The sequence below is a fragment of the Blennius ocellaris genome (genome assembly GCF_963422515.1).
Source record: "Blennius ocellaris genome assembly, chromosome: 8".
Lineage (NCBI taxonomy): Eukaryota > Metazoa > Chordata > Actinopteri > Blenniiformes > Blenniidae > Blennius > Blennius ocellaris.
In genome coordinates this window covers 24,239,088-24,260,353 of record NC_137657.1, presented here as the reverse complement: position 1 = coordinate 24,260,353, position 21,266 = coordinate 24,239,088, and the positions used below count along the sequence as shown (strand labels likewise).

At 41.0% G+C, this 21,266-nt stretch overlaps 1 protein-coding gene across 1 annotated transcript; it reads left to right on the top strand.

Annotated features, from left to right (window-relative positions):
• Positions 1-2,002: 2,002 nt before the first annotated feature.
• tpbg (trophoblast glycoprotein) lies at positions 2,003-4,187 on the top strand. Its single transcript, XM_080500769.1, has one exon. It carries the CDS (start codon positions 2,468-2,470, stop codon positions 3,596-3,598), a length of 1,131 nt encoding a protein of 376 aa, XP_080356895.1. The 5' UTR covers positions 2,003-2,467; the 3' UTR covers positions 3,599-4,187.
• The last annotated feature ends 17,079 nt before the right edge of the window (positions 4,188-21,266 follow it).

The following is a 21,266-nucleotide window of genomic DNA, read 5'->3' as shown; positions in this document are numbered from 1 at the left end:
CTCGATTTCTGGATAATTCACATCATTCTTCTCTTCATCAATATCATCATTCATGTTATTTTTTCAATGTATTGAGGATTATATATGTTGCTCTTATACACATCATGACTCATTTTTCATGTTACAAATCAAAATGTATGGGCTATGCAATTCTTCAAGAAAATAATATTTAAAGTGATTGAATGTATCGAGTTTTGCATTTCTTATATGTTGATATTTTCTCTAGTCATATATTACTTTTGACTGTGTGACATTTGCAATTTTGACTCATGCACTGCCAATATTTTATTCATATATCTGTATGTGATTTGTTAAATTTTGCGTGCTTGATTTGCATCGAATTGTTCTTACAGTTTCTGCTCTGCTTGAATATATCTTGTATTTTAGTGTCATATTTGGCTTATCTTCTTTCTTATTTTCTGTTCCAGTGTAATATTTCTGTTTATGTAAGCATTAATACAAATACTTGTCAATTAAAGTGTTCATGTGGGCCATAGTAATGTATATTCTTCAAGCAAAGTTTTCTCAACCAATATAGTTCCATAACAGCTCTCTCATAGCCAGGAATGCTCCATTGTATGATAAATGTGATCAGTCAGATCAACATTGTACTGCGATTTAGTTATCATTACTTGCTTCACAAAATGTGACAGTAATTGTCCCCCACAACATGGAAAAGCCTCCATATCCCATTACCGAGGGGTAAAATCCTCAGATTTCTTTATTAACTTGTAACACGTCTATATTAGTCACCACTGCAATAACATGGTTAACATATTTTAGTTTATAAGATATTCAAAGTATTTCACCAGTTTTTTTGTTTGTTCTTTCAGTATAAATCAAGAAAAAACGATCTTAAAACTAATCATCAACATTCCTAAAGCCAAATGATAATAATGCAAGCCTGGGGTCAGTGACGGGACAAGGCAAATCCATGATAAATGGAAATAAAAGAAAACGTCCTCTGTCTATGGGATTGTAACACTATTGTTCCTCCCCACATTAAAAAAAACGTGTTTGAGGCTAATTTGTGATTCCTAAAATCCCCATGGGGTTTGAGCATCTCTCTGGGTTGTGCTGTCTCTCAGTGTTCTTTTGGGATGATAAGGGATGAACAGATCTTTATTATATGAGCGTAGTTGTTAAGAGGTTCATAAGATAAAAGAAGAATTTCAAACTTGATTTCACAGGACGCCAGTGGAGAGACGTTTGTTTGTAGAGCTGTCTCCTTGCTGCCGCATTTTGAATTTAGTGGATACTTTTTAAAGAGTTATTCAGACACCCTGATAATAGGGAATTACAATAGTGTGGTCAAGTAGTGACTAATGCATAGACAGATTTCTCAGCATCAATTTCCTCATTAAAGAGACATTAATAGAAAGCAGTCCTGCTGGTGTGTTTAATGTGGGAGTGATTAGTGAAAAGTAACTCCGAGGATCCTCACTGGAGGTCAAAGTGTTACTATATGTTCAGATCATTTGTTTCCCATCTATATTGAGTCAAATATAATAACCAGGAGCCGTAAATAATTAGCTGATAAAAATCATGGGGTGACATCGATGAATAGATTCGTGTAACTACTGTCAGCGTCTCCCTTCACACCACCTGCGAAAGCCAGCATGTCTTTTCTCTTTCAGAACAAAGAACGAATACAGGGATCCACCTAATAACCAAGAAGCAGGTTTCCCATTTAACCCGAGCCCTCTTTTATACACGAGGCTGTACCACAGCTTTACAGGTTCTTTTAGCAACACTTCTCACATCATTTCGCTTTAATTTGTTTATTCGTTCCAACCAGTATAGCTTTAAGGATTAAATAACTTTTACAACATGACCAAAGACGTACATTTTTCAGCAGAGCTTTAGAGAAACTTGCCGGAGTGTTTGTATACCCCCTCTTGTGTCGGTTAATGGTACGCTCCATCCTGTCTGTGGTCGTGCACGGCTCTGCGTGTTCAGTCTCTCTCGCCTTCACAGACAGTCGTTACCGGAGCTATTCTCTGCGCCTTGGAACACACCTCTGGAAGAAAAGGCAATTTCTGTAACTACTTGTTATCCTAAAGTTGCTGAGGGTTTTTTTTTGTCGGACTTGCTTTGCTTTTTTTGTTGTTGTTTTTGCATCGCTGCAGGTTTGTTTTGTTCGTTCGATAAAGCGCTAAGGTTTGAAAAGCGTGACGAAGAGGAGGAGCGCAGAAGTTCTCCACCTTCATGGAAATGTAGACTCATCCTACACAAGGATGGTGTGGGGGTAGCTGTGTGGAGTTGGACCTGGGGGGCAGTTTGTGACGGGATAAGGCCGGGAAGAGACTGTTGGAAAAACTTTCCCTTGTTGAAGAAGAAGAAGGCGGCGGCGGAGCAGGGTCGTTGGAGGGGAGCCTCTTTTACGCATTTACGCACGGTTTGCGCACAGATTTGTTAAAGAGACAAAAAAAAAAAACTAAACCAAAAAAAAAAAAAAAAACCCAACATGCGCCGGTCGTGCAGCTGTAACCGCGGACAAATCCGAAGGAGGCTATTCCAGTCTGCTGTTGTGAATGTACTTTTCCTCCTCGTAGTCGCGCTGTCCTGCCACGGCTGCCCGGACAAATGCTTGTGCTCCTCCCAAACTGTGAAATGCCAAAACCAAGACTTGGATGCGATTCCGCATTCCTTACCGGCCAATACCAAATTCTTGTTCGTCACAGGAAACAGCATTTCCCGTATTAGTGTGGCCTCTTTCCCAACCCGTCTGGACCAGTTAACAGATCTCTATCTCAGTGGGAACGAGGTGGAGTATGTGGATGAGATGGTATTTAATAACTTGCCCAATCTTCAGAGGCTTGACTTGAGTAACAACCACATCCTCGATTTTAGTAAAGAGGCTTTCCCTGATGACAGCAAGCTGCAGCTCTTGAACCTCAGCAGATGTTTTCACAATCATTCCACCATGGACGGGGTCCTGGATTTTCTGCACAGAGGGAACCTGGCTCAGCTCACCAACCTGGACCTGTCCAACAACGACCTTGTGATTCTCCCAGACGGCATCCTGACCAACCTTTCCAACCTGGCCAGCCTGAACCTGCAGAACAGCTCCATCATTAGCTTCCAGAACGGGACCCTGAAGGAGCCCCCGCTGCAGGACCTCGACCTGAGGGACAACAGCCTGAGGGACCTGTCACTCACCGTGCAGGCCGAGTTCAACCTGAAGCCCGGCCTCCGCATCCGGCTGGCGGGGAACCCCTGGCGCTGTGACTGCTTCATCGACGAGACGCTGGCGTGGCTGAGGAACTCGACGCAGGTCGTCGACGCTCAGAATCTGACCTGCGCCGACCCCGAGGCCCTCAGGCGCCACTTGCTCCTGCAGTTGGAGCAGTCGCAGCTGAAGTGTTCGAGCAACATGGAGGGCGTGCTGGAGACCTCGTACGTCTTCCTGGGACTCGTGCTGGCCCTGATCGGCGTCATATTCCTGCTGGTGCTCTACCTGAACAGAAAGGGCATCAAGCGGTGGATGTACAACATCCGGGACGCTTGTAGGGACCACATGGAGGGGTACCATTACAGGTATGAGATCAACTCTGACCCCCGGTTGGCCAATCTCAGCATCAATTCGGATGTGTGAGGGGAGGACCCGGGGACACTGGGAACATTCCGATGATAAATGAATGACTTTATAATATTTAGATTTGCATGAGTCTTCCTCACCATCCCCCTTTTCCCCTTCAAAATGGTACTACTCTGATTTTACATCCATCCCCGCTCCGAAAGCGCCCCTTACATTGAACCTCCCACCGCATGTCCTGTACAGGTACCCGGCCAGTACTCATACAGTCACACTGCATGGACAATGACTCAAGGCAGACGTGGGTGTTTCTTTGGTCAGCTGCGAAGACTGATGTGTTGTATTTTTTTACTTTTCCTAAAGGATAAACGGACAAAGTGCATTGACTTTTATGGGAAAGAATACATGGATTTAAAAAAAACAAACAAAAAAAAAAACTGCTGGTCATTGCATCCTTTTCATTTTCTCTCTGCTGCAAGGAAATGTTATACTGCTTGAAATATTTTTAATATGTGTTCTAGAGTACGCCTTATTTTTGAATGATTTTTGTGCACATTGCATAGGTATTTTGGGTTTTGTAAGTAGATGTGATTGCTCTTTTTTTCTGTGAAGATATTCAGCTAAATAAAACGCCTCTGGATTGACGGTATCTTGTCTCGGCTGAGGGCCTTTTAATCTTTAGACAAAGGAATGTGATCCCACAGTGCTTTATAGCAGAGTTCAGTGCCTCTCACACACATACATACAAACATGCATAGGCTACTCATTCCACAGCTCACATGAACAAGCTGACACACTTAAAAAACAAAACAAACCTTGCACTCCCGCTCTTGGAGGGTTCAGCAATGTGTGTGAAACTCTCCCACTTTTTTCCCACGTTGCAGTTATAGTATCTCCACAGTGATGGTGTGAACGCTGCTTCATTAACAACCAAGATGCCATAGTGACAGGAGAAGTAAAATTCTCCAGCTGAACAGAGGGCCACGCCGTCTGAATTTAAATGAGCCTCTATCTGTAGGTCTGAAGGTGATGAGAGTATAGCCAACTGTTATCTCCCCGTCCAATTTTCTTCCTGCTGTGAATCTGATATATATTAAAAAAAAAAAACCTTCAGCTGTGTGTTTATGTGGAAGCTGCAGCCGGTGGGCTTGTCTCACACGCATAATGTAGCCCCCTTTACCTGCAGACGCACCTCCAGTGCATACAGCCAGCATTTTAGTTGGCTCTCGATGCAAAAAAAAAAAAAAACCCGGGAAAAAACAGCGAGTGCTGTTTCGTGGCACATGCAAATCAAGGCAAAACTGAAGTGGAGATTCTCACGGGGGCACACGGAGGTTTTATGGAAATCAGCCCACGTGCTTTGCTTTTCATCAGACACTGTTGTCGATAAAAGAAAACTCGCATCCTTGTCTTTCCATTCATGTTTGCACCTAATTGTCTGTTATCCCCCCCCCCCCCATACAGTCCAGTATGGATTAATAATTAACGAGTGGCACTCCTTTGCATGTTGTTGTCTACCACTCTAAATTAATGATGTTTGTTGTGTCTGCATGCAGGAATGACTGAACTTTCTTGAACCTTTTTAGCAGCACCTCGAGATAATAATCTCCCTGCGTCCCTCACTCACAAACACAAAGCATCTCCCAACGAGCGTGCCTCTCGAAGCCTGCCCTGCAGCTGCATGTAATTGGCAGTGCAACAGAGCGGCTCGTGCGTGCCGCCGGATTTCACTCACTGTTGGCCGGGGCCCCGTGTCTAGCGGCTACGTGGTCTGATTTCATGGCATATTTTGGTTTCCTGGCACGAAGAGGGCAAATATATTTAGTCTTTGTCATCGGTGATTGTCATCGTGAGCGTCTCCAGTCTGATTAGGCTGGTTGGACTTCAGAAGGGGAAGCCATGTGTTACTCTGTCTGCTTCGCCCTGGTGTTAACAGCTCCGTACGACTCCTGACAAACAGAGCAGCTGCTCAGCTGAAAACTCATCCTCACACCTCCAGTTTCACACTTTCGCTCCGAGAAGTCTTTGTGACTGAGAGACGCTTCTTCGAAAGCTATCCAGGAGAGGAGAACGCGCACTATGTATTTAAGCAATACTGTGTTTATAAGATCACACCTCCAGTTTTGGCTGTCTGAGATCACTTGTTTTGTAGGTTATCGCCAGCCATGTAATCACTGTAAAGATGGATGTGGGGTTTGAGCTGCCACTGGTAATGTTCTTGGGTCAGACATGTAGGTAGTTGAAATATCAAATATTCCCCACAGTCTAAATATCTTGTGCTTCGTTTTAACATCCTCAGTGTTTGTACATTATGCTGTGGTGTGTGCAAGACTTTAATTTGTATTAATAATAATGTATTTATTATGTTATTTTGCCCACATCACTTTTGTCAAACCCGGCTTGACATTATCAAGTGTATGAAACGTACAACTATGTGCAAACTCAACATTTTGAGGTAGATGGCTTTGCATCCATTGGTCCTCCATACCGCTTTGGGGCACTCGAGCCGATTACTATGAACAAAAGCAGGTTACACTCTGTACAGGTTGCTGGTCCGTCAAAGAAACAGAAGACAGAAAACTAAAGGCAATTTAGAGTAATCTATTCCTTTTATACATGTTTTTTTTTTTTTGTACTCTGGAAAGAATCATGCAATCTCTGCACAAAATAGGCCCAAAAACTCACGATAGGTCAACAGTTGTGAGGAGAGATTTCGAACCAGGGCTTGGGTGGCATGCTAATTTAAATGGAACTTGTTTGTTTTGAAAAAGCTCAATTTCATTTGACAAGATGTTTTTCAAAGTGTTTTTAAGGTATTCATTGCATAAATACCTATTTGAATCGTTTTCTTACAATGAGGGTTGAAAATCTCTTTCTAAAATTAAAACGGAGTAAAATTGTGATAAACTGGATAAATGTTCCCCCATCAGTTTGTAGCCAATTCATAAAAACTAACAAATGATTGTTTGCACCTTTAATTCTGATGCCATTTCATTCTAATAAATGTATTCATAAGTGTATTTTAAGTTGAGAAATATCAAATGTTTGTGTTGATATAATTAATTTATTGTAATCTGAGTTACTTATTCAATTAGAAGCCATATTTATTTGCCCCAATGGTAACTAAAAGTAAAAAATTTTCGAGCTCTCTATGATTTAAGTTACACTTTGTTGGTTTATTTTAAATCGATGCTTGCTTTCTTTTTATTTTCTATTGTCCGATAGTGAATTGACATGTTGTTTAAAAGTAAACCATGATCTGTAAGGAATGTTGATGATATACTTGAATAAATTACTCGTAAAGCTAAATCTCTCTCTGGAGAACTAGGCCAGTATATGTTGGGCCAGTGGCTCCTGATCTCTTTTCTTTAGAGTATCCTGCAGACACACTCACTGATGTCTAATTGGCCAAAAAGTTACGGTGAAGTTGTTCAATGGCTGATTCACTCCCTCCGACCAAATACAAAAATAAAGCATTACACAACTCTTTTATCGATTGTAGAACGTGTCTTTTTATGGTTTTCACGAGGAAATTGAGGTTATAATTGGAGCTACACATACACAGGGTTATTGTTGCAGGTTCAATTGGGGGAAGAAAAAATTTCTTTTCACTTCACACACGTTATTCCCAAAGGCACGGCGTCTTTACCTCCCTGTCCCATGAGGCACATACAGGTGCAGGCTGCTTACAACCTAATGTTACCACAGAGACCATCACTTGGGTTGCCTCCTCCTCCTCCTCCTCTTTCTCCTCACATTCGCTCTTGCAGAATCATATTAACGTGTGATTTTGCCCAGCCATGCCTCGAGCTACGCATGGTGGAGCAGGTGTAATTGCAGTGAGAGGAGGGGGTGGGGGGGTAGAAAAAAGAAAGTAGAGTCTTGGAGAGTGAGTGGCTGAAGAGGGAGAAGAAAATAATAGATGAAGTGGAGCACAATGACACCTTCTCAGGCCTGCTCAGTGGACCCTTTGTGCTTGTTAACGGCGGTCTCCAAACAGCCCGGACGTCTAAATAGGCCGGTCATTGACTTATGGTGTCAGCTGCGGCCCACAGAGGAGGCGGCGTGTCTCCAGCAGCTCCCTGGACTCTCCGGGCCGTGTGTTAGGGCCGTCGCCGAAAGCTCATCTCCAGACAGGAGCAGGACTGATGTTTACTCTGGTTGGTAAACAGAAGCTTTGTTGCTGATGCTGGAAGCGCTGGGGTTCAGGCGCTGTTTTAAATGACCTGCTGTTGCCCGGCTCTTTGGCAGCATATGGATACTTGTTAGTCTTTTGTTTTCCACACTCCCTCACCGTGGTCTACGGAGGAATGCATACGAAATGTCCATTTTGAGTTTATAGTAAAGCATTTGATTCCAGAGTAATGCATTACAAAAATGTAAAAGTGAAAACACACAATAACTACAGTACGTGGCAGCACTTGACATAGTTCTATATTTTAAATTTACTATGAAGTTAATGTAAAACATTTTTACATGATGTAAAATGTTGATGTCTTTGAGACACATGGAGAAAGCGAGAGAGTAGCAGATTATGTGATCTTCATGATTGATTTGGTGTACATTTTCCACGGGATGTCTCTCCTAACACCTAACCTGAGCAGTTGACCGTTCACAGCCTTGCACGGGGAACCCCAGGATTAGAACTAGCAAACCCTTGGTTAAAAGCTTCCTTGATGAAACCTCCACTCCTCGAGGTTGTTGCTGTCAATGTGTTTTACAATAAGAAAAATTGCACAGTGGTTTCACTGTTATCAACCCATCTCACTCTAATCAGCAAACCCTTTATTCAATGGAATATTAGTGATGTTTGCCAGTGACACACAGACTAATTTTACTTTGCCTTTTATTATAGACATGATCATTTGTAGTTATCTTTTGATTAAAGGGCTTCACTATTATAATGAACCAGTCTGCACTGTAAAGATAAGCAGACATAAAATCTAAAACTAACTGTAATTCAAGCCTGGATGAAGGCAATAAAAGGAAAACAAATTGTTGGCAAACATGCTTGAAATTTATTGACTGGATAATTCGGGTGGTGTAACAAAGATGGATGTGACTAAACATTTGGATGAACTTCTAGGTCAGTCTTTTTCTGTTGAGTTTTTACCGAAAACATAAATATATCGAAGTTACAGAGATGGGACACCTTGTTAAATCGATCCAGTTAACAGTTTCTTTTAAATATCCAAAACTAATATTTAAAGTACAGAGCCACATGGTGGTGTACTGCTCTACACTCATCTGTATCAGAATTTAAACAGCAAATCTGTTTCCTGTGTGATCTTAAATTAAAAGACTGTCTTTAAGTATATCAATAATGATGCTCAAAATATTGTAGGAGTCTTCATTAGTTCCAAAGAAGTTTGTAATCTTTTTAAAAACTCAAACTACATCTTTGCATGATGAACTTCTTCTCAAGTCAAACTACCCAGTGAAACTCCCTCCTCCAAAAAACGATGCCTAACTTTTGACGATCTGCCACTTTATTGTGCTAACTCAGTCTGCCAAAGCCTCATCTCCAGCAGGATACATATCGCAGTCCATCTCGCAGAGCAAGGCTGCAGCCAATTATGTTCCAGTCTGTCATGTAATCTGCAGCTTTACTGCTCACAGGAGACTTTTGTTCCCTGACTTTATACATCCTTTGCCTCTCCCCTCGGGTGGTGCGTCTGTCTTCAGGATAAACTTGAGGAACCAAAGCCTCTCTTGTTATCATCAAACCACAAGCTTCACAGAGGGGTATGGAATAGATAAGGATAGTTAAAGCATCAGTAGTTATAGATAATTACGCACGGGAGAGAAGCAACAAAGCAGCTGAAAGCTGAATCCAGTGATGCACAGTAAATCTTCCTCAGAAGACAAGGGGACTCTCATTTTGCTGTAGTCTCACTTTTTAAAAGGGAGAATAATTACCTACGCCAACGAACATTGGGGCGAAGGTTATGTTTTTTTCCGTATGAATGTATGTATGTATGCTACCACCTTTTCGCAAAACCTACTATTCCAAATTGCATGACGTCTTCAGGGATGATTTGTCATCTTCCATGGACAAATCCATTCGATTTTGGGATCAAACAGCTCCTGGAGAGGTTAGATATTGTGAGCCGTCAGTCAGGACTGCGGCACTCAAGCTACCATGCTAACCCCACTCCGGGGTTTGCAGCAAATATCTCAGTTCGGCAAGTGTGTGCATTGACTCGGGTAGAGGTTTATCTGTGGTCCCCCACTCAGTATTTCGCACAGTGATGTTGCTATCTGACAGGCTAGTTTGCATCAATATGAGCAATACGCTAGCACACTAGCGATGCTAACATGCGAAGGTCCACACTCTACCAAGTACCCATTCCAGCTACAGCATTTGTTAGGATTTGAAAGAGTTGACTGATGGCACTGTCAAAAAAAACCAAACTCTCAAAGCCTTAAGTCAAAACCCCAATATATACTACTACACACCCAACACACAACCATGTTCGTTGAGCCACATTTAATATGCCAGTGCACTTTCCTAGTGTTGAGAGAGAGACTGGCAGGTTATCGGATTGCCAGAGTGCCGTAATTACATTCAGTGTGTCGCACTGGTCTGCCGCTCCGCAAACACCTGGCAAGTAGCCTCAGTTGCTGACCTTTCCTTAGAAGAAGAAGAAGAAAATAACACACGCACACACGCACACATAGTCACAAAGGGGCACGCTTTCTAGAAAATGACTCCTTCCTGGTTATACAGCAGTTATGGCAAGTCATCATGTGTAAGTCTGATGGCCTTCTCCTCCTCCTCCTCCTCCTCCTCCTCCTCCTCTTCCTCCACCAGCAGAGTGGCCCTCCCTCCACACAGTTCCTTTCTAATGTGGATTTATGATGTCGCACATGAGTGTGTTGTGGAAGCCTGCCCTCCTGTTGAGCTACGTCGGACTAAATGAACAAGTGACCCCTCCCCAAACCCCTCCAACACCCACAAACAAAGATGGATCTGAGCTGACAGCGCGGCAGCCTCTCCGAGCCAGCTCGGCCTCACTGCATCTGCCACACGTGCTCGAGGGAGAGAAGCAACGGGGGAGATGCAGTGATGACCGAGATAAGGATGAGCAAAAGCAGCCAAGATGTCTGGCAGCTCTGCTGGCTTGGATTTGCACTGAGAAAAAAACATGAAGATGGGATAGAAATGCTGAACAGTGGCCCTCAACATGATGCATGTAACAATATTGAAATACGAACTGAGAGTGACCTTTACACAGAGATTTGCCAGTGCTAAGGATCATGTGTGGTTTGTTTTTACAGAATCTGGAGGATGTAAAATGTTAATAATATACTGACCTTTCCTGTGTGACCTTTTAATCCTGGAACACTTCAGAAGATAGTTTTAATTATCTCTAAGATATGTGATTTTTTTTTTTTTTTTATCAACAAAAACATCCATTTGGCAAAATTATTCTATCTTAGAAAACCTGTTGATAGGCACACACCTTAGGTGTGTAGAGTCTTATTAGATATTCCCTGGGCCCTGGTAGGTTACACATTCTATTGCATTGGTTCCCAGCCTTCTCTCCCAGAAGCCCCCCCAATTTGGCTTAAAGAAACACTGCAGACCCTGCCATCACCTCTGATTGGTCCAAACATTACAGAGACGCCAAATGCTTGCAAACATTCTCACAAACACAAACGGGACTTTTCAAGTCATTTGTTGCATTTAATAGTTTTTACACACCAAAAACAAAACAAAAAACACAAGATGCACATTTGGGACATTGTTTTGTGATTTAACTGTATCTTACATGAGAAAAGATTCTTAAATATCAAATAATTTGGTGGTAAATTTATTTAATCAAATGTTTATTAGTTATAATGTACTCCTGATGTATTTCGTAATGCATCTTGTTGCTTTAAAGATTTGCCATATCAGTTGTGGGGCTATTTCTTTATCGTAGCCTCCTGTATATGTGGTGACTGAAGTAATTTTTTGTGGACTTAGGGTTAAAGTGAATGTGTTGTTAATCAAATGTGCTTGGATAAAACTGGATCACCTTTATGAATCCAGACATCACTGCAATCTACCCTATGGTTTTGTGACTCAAAACATTTTCCTCAACAAAATGTGTTGCCTCGGCAGCAGCCAATCTCTCACATATACACACACACGCACGCACGCACACACACGTACTGATTTCATCATGCTTGATAGCGCTGCTGATCGATGTGCCGGCCTCAAAGAGGAGAGTGTTTGTCCTCCAACACATTTTCTGCAAACTCCTGAGAAGTATCAGCAGTGCCTGTAACACAAGAGCAGCCTTTTAATATCCACTGGAGACCGATTTATGTGTGGGCATGTACAGTCAATGTGGGGCTCCATCATCAAGCCTTCCCTCGAGGGAGCTTTTGAAGTGAGTTCTGTGTTACCGTGGTCTTGGCGCCGTGTAATATATACATTAGAATAGCTTCACATGCAGCAATGTGTACATTATAATTGTTTCATATCAGACAACAGGTACATTAGATCAGTTTTGCATTCTGTTGTGTCAACTTAGGCTGTAAAACGGGTCCTGGACGAGACCAGCTGTTCTGATGTAATTTCACTGTCTCTCGTACCTTTTATGGAAGTTCCGTGCAATACCATTTGGACCTCTATAAAATGAGAGGAGATCCTACACTCAGTAGAGTGAGCAGATTGGCAGCGCAAACTCCCGGGTGGAAGCTTCGCCTGCATTTTCGATGCTAAACCACTTGTGCATTAAATCCTTTTCTACGCAAGCAAGAAGGCATCATTTCTTCCCCTTTGACATGCCTGTTTTGTTTACTTCACTTTCAAACAGAAATTATGACTTTTCAAATGTTTTTCTATATTGTGATATTGTGACAGGAGTGTGGAAAAAGTATGTGGGCCCAAAGTAAAATGAAAATGTTCCTCTCATGAAAGGATTGTGTGGTCCTGATATCCTGAATAATCTTTCTCCCATAAATGAAATAATATGGAGATTTTGTTTGTCCGAGATGATTATTGGATAAACCAATCACGTTAGTGATGATCCCTGCTTGTGCAGAGAACAATGTTAAAGAAAGAAAGACATAAAACTAAGATTAAATGACCCGATTAAGTGCTACCATCTGTGTGGATGTGGAAACCTGATGAGGGGCAGATAACATGTTCAGCCCCTGAGCTCATGGAAACATGTTGCTCTACAGTCCTGCTTACTTTACTCCATGTGTTTGTCCTGGCTCATTATCAGATCCTCACAGCTCGGATGTGCCACTGTGACTCGATTCTCAGTGTCTGGACTCGGCTTACTTACTACTCATCGCTTCCTCAATGAGTAAAGGCAATTAAAAGCTGTATGAGCCCCACAGAAGGAGGTAAAGAAGGAGACGTTTTTTTTTACTTGTATTTTTTGATGTTTTAGAAGAAGATTGTAAAACGAATCTTTTTCGGGGTCTGGTTTGTAATGGGATCGTTTAATTCACATTACACTAAATAAAATATGTTTTGATCAGCTATAGTTGTTATTTGCGTTCAATCGTGAGCCGATAAAATTTTCTCGATTTCATTTCCACCGAGAGCCAATGTCTGTACATGGCCTCGAAAACTGCGTCCAGGAAATAGAATCTCTCTCCGAGGTCCATTTAGTGTGATCCGGTGGTTTGATCACAGCGCACAATCAGCTTTTAAGCCAGCGTGAACAGGAAGTCTTGGAAAACAAATGGAAAGTGGATGTCTGCAGTTCCATAATAACGACGTAAAGTCAATCTGCTGAGAGTGATCATGTGACGAGATTAAAAGTCCAGGAACATTAACCAAAATGGACACTGTGCACAATTTACTCTCAAAGTTTACTTTTACTTTTTGATTGAATAACGATACAAGAAAACTACTTCAAGGAGATTAAAGGGAGCGACTGTAATGATCGAGACACGTTGCACAAAAAACAAACAGAATTTCTCGTTTTTTTGATTTTCATTCATTCTAAAAAACTGAAAACAAAATAATTTTTTATTTAGCTGTACTAAAAGAGAAGCTGAACATGCAAACCACAAACAGTAAGGCTCCTAAGCCTGGAATCAAACTGGGGACATCTCATTGCCATACAAGACTGCTCACCATAATGCCACACTGTACTTCTAGTCACAGCACCAACAAAAGTATTTTATAATCTGAATGAATTAGAGCTGCTAACTCTCAAGCATTAAAGGTGAAACTTCCAGCAAATATTGTCAATTTTACAGTTCAATTAAAAAAAAAAAAAAAAACTTCTTTTCACATCAACTGTCAAATGTAAGCTGAATGTTGGAATAAGCTTTGCTGTTGTTGTGCATACGTGGTGTAAGGAAGTTTATATGCACTATAGAGTTATGGATATAGGTACATAATACATGAACTGTGTTTATATTTGCATATATGTATGGATGATTTTGATGTATGTGTGGAATAAAATGTATTTGCCCATATGTGCTCATCTAAAACTTTTGGAAGAAAGTATATGCTAATATAAAGTCTCGAACTGCAGTTATGTTTGTCAATGTGCTTCATATGTTACTTTATCCCCAAATGAAATGAAATGAAATGAAATGAAATCAAACTTCATTTATATAGCAATTTTGGATAGTAGAATGGCACAAAGTACTTTACAGGTTAAAAACTGATTGAAACCCACAAATCTTCCCACCCCCTGCCATTGTGTATTTATGTCGAAGACAAGTAAATTAAAAATCAAAAAACTTTAAAATCCTTCAACAGGTTGAAAAAAATTAGTTGAAAGCCTTTTAAAAAAGAAAGTACTTGAGGTTGCTTTTAAATCCACGAACCTTCTCTGCAGCCCTCAGCTTCTCCGGCAGGCCATAGTGCTGAAAGGTTTTTTCATAATAATGGTGGGGGTGATTCACAGGTTGGCTTATAGATCAAATCAAATCTGTAGTGATAAGAAGGTGCAAGACCATGGCGACATTTATAACCCATTCAAAGCAGTTTAAAGTCAATCCAAAAGAAATGGGGAGCCAATAACACCTTAAAAACGTCTGTAATGTGCTCCTGCTTTCTGGTCTTGATCAACACATGGTAAGCTGAGTTCTGGAGAAACTGAAGAGAGAGATGTTCTGTGAGATGGTTGTTCTTGGGAAGGTGAGAAAGCAGGGGATTACAGTCGTCAATTCGATTTGAGACATAAGCATTTTTCATCATTTCTTTATTGGCCTGAGAAAGAAATGGGTGGACTCTGGCTATATTCCTAAGAAAATTAAAAACAGTTTTGACTACATATTTTACATGCGGAATAAAACTTAGCTCAGAGTCCAAAATTACACCAAGGTTCTTTACTTGCTCTGATGTTTTTAAAGACAGTGCCTGTAAATTTGACATATTTGACATCCCTCTGTTAGCCTGAGGAACCGACAACTAAAATTTCAGTTTTGTCCTCATGATATTATTTAATTCAGTCATCAAAAATGTGATCCAAAAAAAAAAAAAAAATGAATCCGAGATTAGTGGTATATTTGAACTTTTCTTAAAATAAAAAATAAAAATCATGATCTCTTTTCAAAAAAAGAAGAAATACTTACCTAAAGGACACAACTTTTACTCAATACAACTTTTCACACAACCTCAAAATAAAGATGAACATTTAAAGGCTTTAATAATGACTTTTTATGCAGAGTATGGATGGATGGATGGATGGATAGATATAGAAGCCCACCAGTGGCTGCAGTTATTCTGATAAAATGAATGTAGAGAGGTGGGAGGTCACGGCCAGGGTCACCTTGTTTTTATGTTTTTAAGTCGTGTTTGGAAAGTAGGGCATGGTATGATCAAACAAGCCATTTTGCTGCCCAAACCGAAACAGACCAAATGGATATTTTGCAATCCAGGTGGTAAAAACATGTAGGAAAAATAGAATCAGTTAAAGAAATACAATTTATTAAAAGCACTAATAAACTTCAGCTCTCTGGTGTTTTTTACAAACAAATAAACCCAGGTGGCAGACGGACACTTCTTTTCTTCCATCTGGCAAAGCTTAAGTGGATTTTTATCAAATCCGAGCTGTGGTTTGTGGGACCTCAGAGAGAGAAATAAATCAGATTTACAGAAAGGGAGAGGAACAGTGGAGCCTCAGGTTGGGATGTAAAATCATCTTTCTGTGTCTGCCTGTGTGGTTCCTTTTCAAATTTGCTGTGTGAAGCGTAATGGAAAACTGAAGAAAACAGAAGTTGAGAGAAAAAAAAACCCCACAAAAAAAACCAAAACGGTATCCAGGAGCAAAATTGTTTGTCACACTGATCTTGAAGCATTTTACATCTGAGAATTCTGAAAGGTTTTGATTACTTGGGCTTGTGCGTTTTCTCAAACCACATCAGAGGCAAGGTCAATAACTAATCAGCCAAACCAAAGTAGCAATAATTAAAAAAGTTTTGCAGAAGATTCACGGCCGCCAGAAAGATTCGCTGAGGGAGGCACTTAAACAATCTTGATGATGTATTTACCACAGCCCCACTTGCTGGTCCTCTCTGTGATTGTTCTGGAAGGCCATATGGTCAGCGGGGAACAATATTAAACACTTGGTAATATGATGTAGATCAGCAGAGGGTGTCACAGTGAGTAATGGCCTGGGTAGCACAGCAGCAAGGCACTGGGAGCAGAGAAAGCCTGGAGGAGCTCGATCAAACCACGCTCACGATGCTTCCACAAGGTCGTGTTGTGCAAAAAGGCCCCATTTTAAAACGTGGCTCTTTTTTTCCCTCCCAAATTAGAATGCTCAGCAGGCCTTGAAGAAGCAGTGTAACAAGGACCACAAGGAGTACGAGAGCGGTGTTCCTGCCATTAATCTGCTGCTACAGGAGCTTTTAAAGTGGACACCGGTTCAGCTCCTGTGGCTACCACACTTATAATGGAAACAAGAATTTATTATGTTGCTTAAAATGTTCGGATATTTCATGTTTCCTTTTACATAACACCCAAAAATGACCAACTTGCACCCATTTGGTACCGCGTGTTCTCTTAGCATTTCTTTTCTTTATGGCTGTAGAAGCACATTTATTGTGATATTTACACTGGGTATCACCACGAGAGGAAAAAGCTCTAATATGTTGAAACAACATAAAGGTCTATGATACATTATTGGAGGGTTTATTTGGCTGAATAAAAAATGATAAAATGTAAAATCTGTCGCAAATCATTTGGAGGAATATAAATCCTCAAAATGAACACATTTTATTCAGAGTGGACCTCAGACATAGTGGAAGGAGAACATTTGTTCTTTTATATAACTTTGTCAAGTTAAGGGTGGTGGATCAATTCTAGCTAACAATGAGTTAAGACAGGGTACAATTTCAACAAATTGACAATTCAGTCAGTCAGTCACAATCACACACCCATGCACTCATGGGAAGAACATGCAAACTCCACCCAGACAGGACTGATCCCACAACTTTCCCGCTATGAGTTGGCAGAACTTTTTTTTTTTTTTAAATAAGGAAAAACAATCGCAAGACTCAGAAAGCTGGAAAACTAAGTAGTGCAATAGAAAACAGCTAAAAGAGCATTTTGAAACCAGTTAATTAGTAAGAGGTTAGAGAGGCAGGGTCCAGCAGTAATGAATATGGGCAGAGGTTTATTAAATTAAGAAAAACTATTGTGCATTGTGAATCATTTTCAGTAATGGAATTACCCAAAGGAAAGATTGCGAAGACATTAGAGATCTCACAACTCTCAACGTCTATCTAATAATGTGTGGCAAAGGTCAAATCTATCACACAAGGAGGGTGGGCTCAATAAAGATGGACAGAGCATGTGCTGAGACAAGCTCTCCAGGAAACAAGAACTTGGGAAGGTTAACAAACAAGTTACCCCAAGTTGCAAACAGAGACATAGAGATTTTTTTTTTTCTAACTCTCCACTGTGGCCGGAGTGTTCAGAAATCTTCATTTGTGGTGCCTCATAACTGCGCTTATGTGTAAATGCAAGGCCCAAATGCAGAGAAATATCACAGTTTTTGTAAATACATAGGTATGTGTAATTGTGCCCTCAAGCCCATACTGCTGAAACACATCAGGACAGGGAGGAACAGTTTGACATGAGGAGGGAAAGTGAAGGAACTTGGAATAAGACAGGAAACAGACAAGACAGAGATTGTGCACCATGACAAAATCTGAGGTTGAATACTGGACAAGTGTGGTCTTCATCCATTTATAATAGACGGGATTCTTTTAAGGAAAGCACTGCATGGAATCAGGAACACTTCCAGTAATCTTTGTCTGCAAACAAAGCTCGTTGTCCAATCCATAAATGTAAGTTAAAGCTGCATAATGCAAAAGAACACAATCAAAAGCGCAATTGCCTTCACTGGGCTGAACTTTGCAATGCTCTGAAAACTAAGAGAAGATTTTCTCTGGTGGCATGGGGAGGCATTAGTGCCTTTGGCATGGGCCAGTGTACACATCTGGAACGAGCAAGAGGCTCATCTGCTCCTATTCAAGCGTCACTTTCAAGGAAGGCCTTGCACAGTTCACCAAGACAATAGCAATTCAGTCCGCATTTATCATGACCACATGACATCACAGTGGGAATGAGAACTGCCCTGTCGTCAGTCCAAGTCCACAGATCGAGTCTTGTAAAATACCTCAAGCAAAGACGGCCCAGGAAGTCCTGCGTCAGAAAAAGTTGAGGCAACATTCCTCTCCTAAAACTCCAGCAACTGGTCTTTTCACTTCCCTGACATTTATAGCCGCTTGGTTGTTTGAGGAGGAAGGGATTTCACACAGTGGCAACCGCTTTTTTTTTTTTTTTGTGGTGTGTCGCTGTCATCGAAATATGTATTTTATGAAGGAAGAAAAACAGTTATGTTAAAGGAAGAGAACATGTTTTTTATTTATTTACTTTATAATCAAGGAATAGATCAACAGATAAACTTGTGTACATTTTGTATATCACTTTATTATTTCTTGACGTGATATTCCATCCAAAGCTGACACCTTTTCTAATTTATTTTTCGATATCTGCATTCCACTTTGTCAGTGTCACACCTTATGAGCTCTCCATACATGTGTTTTACATCCCGGGCCTCGAACGGAGCCGTTTCTTCGAGGAGTGAACATGGAAATACTTACATTCACATATCTCCAGTTACAATCTCAGCCCCCACTTGTCAAGTGCGTCGTTCCGCCTCTTTGCGCCCCGTCTTGTCATTTTCTATTCTCTCTATGAAATGAGACGAGTCTCTGTGCCAGGAAAGCGGTCTGGCAGCGGCCCTGGAGAATAATGAAACAGGCTTCAGATACGGGCTCAGACATCCACCCCTCTCTCACCCTCCCCCACCTCCATCCTGACAGATGACATGCAGCACTGTTGAAGTGCTGCGTAACACGAGCTTCACATGTAGATATCAGATAGTACTTGACGATACCTCTATTACCGCCCACAAGCCAACGCTTCGGGCAATTAAGATTTCTCCGGTTACCCCTCTGAACGTGAGCCAATCCGAGATGAGGAGGATAAAATCTCAATTAGCCTTTGTAAAGTGCTGACCCCTCTACATACCAACCCCCTCATCCCATACTTGTCTGTAGGATCAAACGCCAGGTCAAGACCTTTCCTACCGGTCGGTAGTAGCTACTCCCATTCCTCCTTGATGCAACCAAATTTTTACAATCCACTGAAGTACATGGAGTGCGTGAGAGGGTTTAATCCATCATGCTCCCCACAAATCCCTTCAACAATGTGGGGATAAACAGGAAGACAAAACTTGATCTGACAACTGGTCCTGTGAATTAGACGTCCATGAGCGGGCAGTCAGAGTAGGTGTCAGTTCAGTAGCCATGAAGGTATGTGGCCAAGTCACTGCATTCTTTGTTTTCAGGATGGATGAACTGGGGCACAATGCATCATTTCCCCTCGTACTTTCTCTCTCCCTCCTATGTCTTTCTTTCACAAGTTCTATTTTTCCTCTGCCCCGCAGAGACACAGTTTGTCAAAGACTCATTTATTTCACATGAATCCTTGTAAATCAGAAACGTCTGGATCACAGCCAAAGCAGAAAAAAAAAAGTTTGGAAATGATCTCTGTGGGGCATTGTTACTCCACAAATATCCCTTTGATATGACGGAGATTATGCAAATCACAAGAAATGAGGCGCACTCTGTGTTGAAGTTCACTTTCTCTCCAAACAACCAAATCGTCTTCAGTTTAAGGTTTGTTCTGTTTAACCTAAAAGTCAGCATATGAAGAGATCCCATCTCTCTGAAAGCCTCGTTAGTCTTTCCAGTGTTTATGTTTGCATGAGATCAAGCTGCAATAACGGCACACTTATGTGTTCACTCTTAGATATTCCAGCATTACTTTCTTTTTCCGAATCTATAAACTTCCAAACTTTATCTTTCAAAAAGCATTCTCAAGATCAATGATCCATAAAGATATATATATCTTTTAGAATATTCTCAAGTATACAATCAAGGATATATGGAGTTTATGAGGAACAATGCAGTTTTCAAGTTGGGCCACTACGCAGTTTGTGCTGTTCTTATAATGACACTAGGCATAAACACGTGCAGGCGGACAACAATACGCTGTGAGCATCAACGATGGCGATGATACGGACATTTACATGGACAGATAACAAAGTTGGATCATTGATGGCGGATTGGTTGGATTATTGATTGATAATTCATAGTTCTTAGAGCTTTTTTTTGTTCTCAAAGCATCCAGTCTTTAATGAATGGTTATTATTTGATAAATCAGCAACACGTTGAAACACCACTTGTAAAGGCTTTTGCCCCACTTTTAAATAAATTCACATATTTTGGACAACACTTGAAACTTCATACCACAATAATCAGCATCCCCAACGTCACTCCTGAGGGCATCAGTGTGAATGTCAAAGATTTACAAAGAAAAAGTCTTTAAAGTTTCCACCAGTCACTCTGCAACCAGGTTATTATTGATGCTTTATAATATTGAACTTCTATCATCTGAACCTTTAAAATACATGTTTTAATAATGGTGACCTGCTCAGCCAGGGTGTCAGGTTTGGCTTTTTCTGGAATCATGGTCCTTAATTACAAATATATATATATATATATATATTTATTTATTTATTTATTTTTTTTAATTGATGGTTTACATAACAAAAAACTAACCCAACAAATTATTTGAGATGCATCAGTTTGTGCAGAAAATGTATAATAAATTAAAATAAGGCATATAATGATGGTATTTCACTGCTCCCATTAAATTAATATGTGCCAAAGAAAAGAGTATCATATTCTGCAATTTGCCAGTTAATTTGCCTTCACAGACATCAGGTAAACTCATGCTTTAATTAGTGAGGGAGAGATTTGAGAGGTGTGGATGTGTGTGCTCATGTGGGAGGGCGTACGGAGTCAAACACACAGCTGTTGTGCGAAAAAAAAATTAAACGTGTCCTCTGAGTTGTTCTCATTAAATGAGTTTTCCAATACTGTCCACTGACCAGCAGTGATCCTGAACAGGGCTGGCAGGGTTGCAGGCAGGCCAAGGCCACAGGCAATGACGCCGCGTTACACTGACGTTACAAAGAGGAGTGTTAAATGTTAATGACAACAGATCGACTGTGCATGCACACACACTGTAATCACATCATCGTCGCTACTGGCCAGTCAGCCTCCCTCCTGCATCGGGCGCCGGTGAGATGTACATATGCCCTACAAGTGCCATGACCGCATGACACTTGGAGACATTGATGACACAAGTCCCATGTTCATGGGCTGCTGTGCCCCT

Coding starts and splice junctions, on each gene's coding strand:
- tpbg (XM_080500769.1), top strand. CDS start 2,468: ATGCGCCGGTCGTGCAGCTGTAACCGCGGACAAATCCGAAGGAGGCTA.